Source organism: Galeopterus variegatus, unplaced genomic scaffold (genome assembly GCF_000696425.1).
Source record: "Galeopterus variegatus unplaced genomic scaffold, G_variegatus-3.0.2 Scaffold1999, whole genome shotgun sequence".
NCBI lineage: Eukaryota > Metazoa > Chordata > Mammalia > Dermoptera > Cynocephalidae > Galeopterus > Galeopterus variegatus.
This window is the reverse complement of record NW_007728110.1, coordinates 179,687-185,564: the sequence shown is the minus strand read 5'-3', so window position 1 is coordinate 185,564 and position 5,878 is coordinate 179,687. Positions and strand designations below refer to the sequence as shown.

The 5,878-nt window shown below is 49.8% G+C and overlaps 1 protein-coding gene across 1 annotated transcript in view; it reads right to left on the bottom strand.

The window, feature by feature from the left end:
• ARL2 (ADP-ribosylation factor-like 2) overlaps positions 1-285 on the bottom strand; it is a 9,068-nt gene extending 8,783 nt beyond the window's left edge. The window contains exon 1 of the mRNA XM_008579976.1: positions 132-285. Coding sequence (XP_008578198.1) covers positions 132-196 — 65 coding nt within the window. The 5' untranslated portion in view covers positions 197-285. The remainder of the gene's footprint in view (positions 1-131) is intronic.
• Between the last annotated feature and the right edge of the window lie 5,593 nt (positions 286-5,878).

Below are 5,878 nucleotides of genomic sequence, written 5' to 3'. Positions count from 1 at the left end.
CCACGTGCGTGACGCACAATGGGCAGTTGGTACGGGCCGGTCGCGCCCCCGCGCCCGGTAGGGGGCGCCTGGCACTGCCCGCCCGGCGGGGCCCCCGACTACCCTCGCTGCTTCGGCGTCCGGGAGGATACAGCATGAGCAGCCGCAGCTCCCGCTCTTTCTGCTTCATCTTCTTCAGAATGGTCAAAAGCCCCATGATCCCCGTAACCCCCACTCGGCCTCCGTTTCTTCCTAGTCCTGGGACCCCGGTCCTTGCTCCTATTGGCCATCACGCCCACCGACAGCGCGGTTTATTGGTCGGCCTCTCGTTTGGGCCCGCCCTCTTCCCCACGTGACTGAGAGGTCGCCCGGCCAGCGCTGCAATGGTCCCTCTAGCGGCGCTGGGGCTCTGTGCGGCTGCCCGTGTTAACCCTTCGCCTCCCGAGAGTCGGGGGGCGAGGGCAAAACCCCTTTCCTTCCTCCCCAGGACCCGAGGACTGGAGGACTCGGCCGGCCGGGAACAGAAACCTGCAGTTCCTAAGGTTTTTTTGGTTTTGGGGGGGTTTTTTTGGCGGCTAGCCGGTACACCTTCACCTTTGAGTTCGCGCTCTAACCAAGTCGGCTAACCGGCCCGTCCTGAAGTTCCTAAGTTGTCTTTTGGCTTGGTAGGCTGTACTGCTAAGGGGGTCTGACCCAGCAGTCGGCACCAATTGCCCCATGGGTGTCGACGAGCTCATCCTGGGGCCACTGTAAGGTGCTGCCCCCCAGAAACATGGTCCACATCCTGCTCATCTTGGCCCTCAGCATCATCCTAAACCTACCAGTGACAGAGAATTGGGTCTTCCCACTCCCGCGCCCCTGCAAGAAGTGGGCCGGTGGTTCTCAGTCAAGGGCGATAATGCCCCCCAGGGCCGTTTGGAAATGTGCGGGGGCGCGTTTGGGTTGTGGCAATGACAAAATAGAGTCCCTGTCTTTTAGTTGGGGGGGCGGGGGAGAACAGGGATACTAAGCGCCCTGATGCAGAGAACAATCCTGCACAAAGAATTGTCCCACCCAAGATGCCCATGGTTTCCACTCTTGAGAAGCACAGTTCCTGCCCGGATGGTGCCTCCCACAGTAGCTGGCATGTAGTAAGTGCTCAGTTAAATATTTGTTGTCCAACCGTTTACTTCTTTACTGTAGAGCCCAAGAAGTCCAGAAGAAGAGGAAACTGAGGCCAGGGACCAAGCTGACTGTAAACTCAGAAGAGTGAGAGCCTTATTATCTTACTTTCAGCCTTTCCCCCAGCCTGCTATAGGATGAATGTGAAGAGACGGCATAGATTCCATCTAATGCTTGGGAAAAAAACTCAGCACCTGCTGAAGATAATGGCTAACTCCTGGGTAACTGTTGCCAACACGTGTTCTACTTCATTCTCCCTGCAACCCTGACAGGTTTATGTTCCTTTTGTAGATGTGATAATGGAGTCCAGAGAGTTTAATGAGCTTGGGCAAGATTCAAACTCAGGTCTGGTTGACAGTAAACCAGACTGTCTTTCTGGGTGCCTCTGTGGACTTTGCCTGGAGAGAGAGGTCTGGAAGGAGCTTGAGCTTCCCATCCTGCAGGAGGAGGTTGTGGGCAGGTGAGGGCTGAACAGACAGGGTGCCTGAGTGTGCCCCTTCAGGTCGGCACCATTTACCTTCCATCAGGCACACACCCAGTGTAAGGTTACAGCAATAGCTACTCTAACTGTCTGGCTGGGGCTATTGTCGGACTCCTGCCATCGTGGCCAATTGTATTGTTAAAGCAATTCATAACTAAAGCCAAAACATTTCATTATTTTAGTTCCATTTGTATTGTCAGGGCTAGGGCTCAGACCTTTCAAACCCATCATACAGGCTGGGTCACGAGACGCCTCACATACAGGTCCACGCTAGGTAATTGGGAAAGATCCAGGAGCCATTCGCTGATGACACGAGCTCATTCCTCAGCAGTAACAGCTTGCAACAGCAGAAGCAGCAGCAGCGGTGGTGACCCCTTGGGGGATCCCAGGAACAGGGGTCACCATAGGTCAGAGCCGCTCGTCCTTTATACTTAAGTCCATAACCAAGGAACACCTGGGTGCACGTGCATATTTACATCAAATGCTCGGCAAGATTCTGAACACCTCAGGGGCCCTGACCATTTCCCTATATTTTCCCTACACGCAGGAAAAAAGCATAATTCCTACTCAAATGCTTTGAGACTTGACTAAGATCAAAATGTGAAATTGCCAGACCATAGGAGCCTGCCGTCCTGCCTCCAGGAGTCTACGCTACACAAGTTCTGGGACTGCATGTGAACATTTATGACGATGAAGTTCACTGTGGCATGGTTTGGAACAGCCAGAAATTGGAAAAAACCTAAGTGCTTTCAAGTGAGAGCGGGTTACCTAAGCTAGGATACGTGCTTGTGGTGGATTCCATGAAGCCCTTAAGAAAGATGAGGTGGACAAAATAAGACAGAAAACAAAAAGAAAAAACTAATGAAAAAAGTATAAAAGAAAGAAGGAGTTGGGGGGCTGTCCAGTTAGCTCAGTTGGAGTATGGTGCTAATAACACCCAGGTCTGGGGTTTGAACCCTGTACCAGCCAGCTGCCAAAAAAAAGGTTAGGTAGAGCTATAATTTACTGGCATGGAAAGATGTCCGTGCCATAGTAAGTGATAAAAGCAAATCTCAATCCCGTTTTAATGTAAAAAATAATGATGACTGGAATTATACTCACTAAACAATGTTTTTCAAACTATGGGATGCAGACCATTAAGTGGATTGTGAAATTAGTGTCACAAATAGTGTCACAAATATGAAGTTGCCCATATTTGACCATTTTGACTATAGAGATATTAGTTTCCTATGCTTCAACCTAGTAGCATTCACAAAAATTAAATAGAATGAACAGAACAGAAAACATTACTACCTTTACCCACATAGTAAAGGTAAGTAGTGTTTGCTGAAACATTTATTTCAGATATTTACATGGATGTGTGTACTCACAGTCACAAAAGTTTGAGAATCACCGCAATTCAACTATTAACTATGGGGAGTAAGTTTGGGAAGAACTTAATTAATTAAAAAAAAAAAGCACTTCTGGATTGTTTTACTTCACTACCTACCAGGAACATTGAAATACTTGTTTAAATGTCAGGCTTAAAGTCCTGTCTGTCCAAGCTGTTGTGGTAGCTTCCCAGGAGCCACATAATAAGATTTCAATAAATATCAGTTAAAAAAAAACAACCTTCAAGTTCTGTGAAAAGGGGGAGTCCAAGAAGTAACTTGTGTTTATGTTTTGAACAATTGCCTGTGTCTAGAAATCAGGGGGTGGAGGGGCTTTTAAAGACAAGGGTAGCCCCCCCCCCCAAAAAAAAGGGTAGGGGCCAAGTCACAGGCTGTGTTTCCATTTGCCTCATAGAAAGGAGAAAGAGGTCTTAAATAAAATCTTTGGGAAATACCTTTGGAAGGAAACTGGGAAAGAAGATATGTAGAGCTGTAGTTATATATAACCATGAAAAAAATATATATATATATATTTCACAAGACAGAATCATGAAATTAAAATACCCAAATCCTGACAGCTGTGAAACCTGCTTTTTACAGGAGAACTTCTTAGGGCTAAGTGGATTTTAACTTGAGGATAGAATTTTAAATGCCTTTTAGGTTTCTTTTAAATTTTTAAACTATTTTTGGTGGCTGGCTGGTATGGGGATCTGAACCACTGACCTTGGTCGTATAGCAGCACGTGCTCACCAACTGAGCTAACCAGCCAGGCCTAGGTGCCATTTATTTTTTTACTTTTTTTTATTATTAATATTTTTTTACATTCTATGATGTTGCTATAGAGCAGTTGGGAGGGAGAGGAGAAAGGGGAAGGAAGAGGAAATGTGAAGGAAGAAGGAGGAAGGGCAGGATTGAGACCAGGGGGCTTCCAGTGGTGGCTTGGTCATTCCTGGGCTGGGTGCAGATGTCGGAGCAGTGTGGCAAAAGTCCTCATCCCCCACCACCCCAGCTCAGGAACCCAGGGCCCTTCTTGCTGTGGTTTGGTGGTTGTTGCTGGGCTGGTTGCATGTGTTGGGGGTGTGTGGCCAAGGCCCGAGGCCCCCCACCGCCCCGGCTCTGGAAAGCCCAGGGCACTTCCTGTTGTCACTGGGCTGGCTGTGGGTGTCAGGCTCCCCCACTGCCCTGGCTCAGGGGAGCGCTTTCTGTGGCAGCTCAGTTGGGCATCACTGGGGTGGTTACCTGTATCAGGGGTGTGTGGCTGAGGCCCTCAGCCTCCACCCTTGGGACTGGTTGCGGGTGTCACGGGGCATGGCTGAGGCCCCCAGCCCTCCCCACTTTCTGACTTGGTAGCCCAGGGGACTTCCAGTCCTTCTAGGTGTTTGGTGACATGAGACCTTTACTAGTTATTATCAAACTTTGTGTCTGGTTGTGGGTATTTTGTTTTTCTTTCAATTCTCTGTTGGATTATTTGCTGTTCCCACCTCTTAAACTCTGCACTGGATCTAGTTTGTTGTCCTTTGCTTACTTCTAAAATGGTAGAACTTCCTGTGGGGACCAGCACTTGAGCTCTGTGGTTGAGCTAAATTGCTGCTTTGCTGCTAATTCCCTGGGGAAGGCTTTTTGTGCAGCTCAGGTTTTAATGGTTGACTTTGTACATACTTCGGGTCCAGTGAAATCTGGTGCACCTGAGTTGTGTAAAAACTCTGGTCTGGGCCTGAGTCTTTACATCAAAGCGCACCCCATGCAATTCTATATTCCTGACCAGTCTCCTCTGAGTGGTCCTGTGCTGATTGGGGGCAGATCACCTGTCCTTGCTGTGCCCCAGTGTCTCCCCAGTGGGCCCGTCTCCCCCACCACCTGTCTTCTAAACACTTCCCATGGGGGCTGGCCTGTGGCTCACTCAGGAGAGTGCGGTGCTGATAACACCAAGGCCACGGGTTCGGATCCTATATAGGGATGGCCGGTTCGTGAGCGTGGTGCTGATAAACACTTCCCATGGGACAAGCTGGGCTCCAGTCCCTTGCAATGACTTACGGGCCTCTGAATGGCTCCTTTTTTACAGTTGTTGTGGCTCCTAACTCTTATGTGGGTCCACAGGAACCCTATTAGTGGTCTTGCTGGCCTGGAGACCACCAAGACCCTCTTCCCCCCTGCCGCCTCCAAGTAACTTCATCCAAAGGGCACAGCTGCAGCTTTTGCTGGCTCCTGCTCCGTGTACTCAGCAGCTCCAGCCTGGAAGCAGCCGAGATTCAAAATAGAGTGATTTTTTTTCTCTCATCGTGGCTTCTCCCACCTTCATGGGCTCCATAGGTCTCTCCTCCCCTTCCCCTGAGCTCCAGCAGCCCCAGCTTGGCTGTTGTTGCTTTTTTATAGTTGTAAATTGGTTGATTTGTGGGAGAGAGTGATGCTGGGGACCATCTGTTCTGCCATCTTAACCGGAAGTGAATGGTTTCTTTGGAATAGCAGGGCCAATTTTATTCACCATGCTCAGGGCAGCAGGAGGTGTCTCTGTTGCTGTAAGATCACATTAGAACACCACTGCATATCTCAACAGGCTTCAGAGTCTTGCCACACTTCTCTCTGCCATCATGTCTTCAGATGATGTGGCTCTTCCAGGGGAAGCACTTGGAGATGGCTTCAGCCCAGGACTCCAGACACTACTATGCTTACATGGGCCCCTGCATTCCCTAGATACCTTCCCCCCCCCTTTTTTTTGTCTTTTTCTGTGTTCGGCAACGGATCGCAACCCTCAGTGTCGCCCCCGTACCGGACCGGGACCGGCAACGGGATCGCAACCCTCGGTGTTGCTCCCGCACCTCGCTCAGCCAGTGAGTGGGAACCGGTCTGTATGTGGGATCCGAACCCTCGGTGGGAGCGCCACCACGCT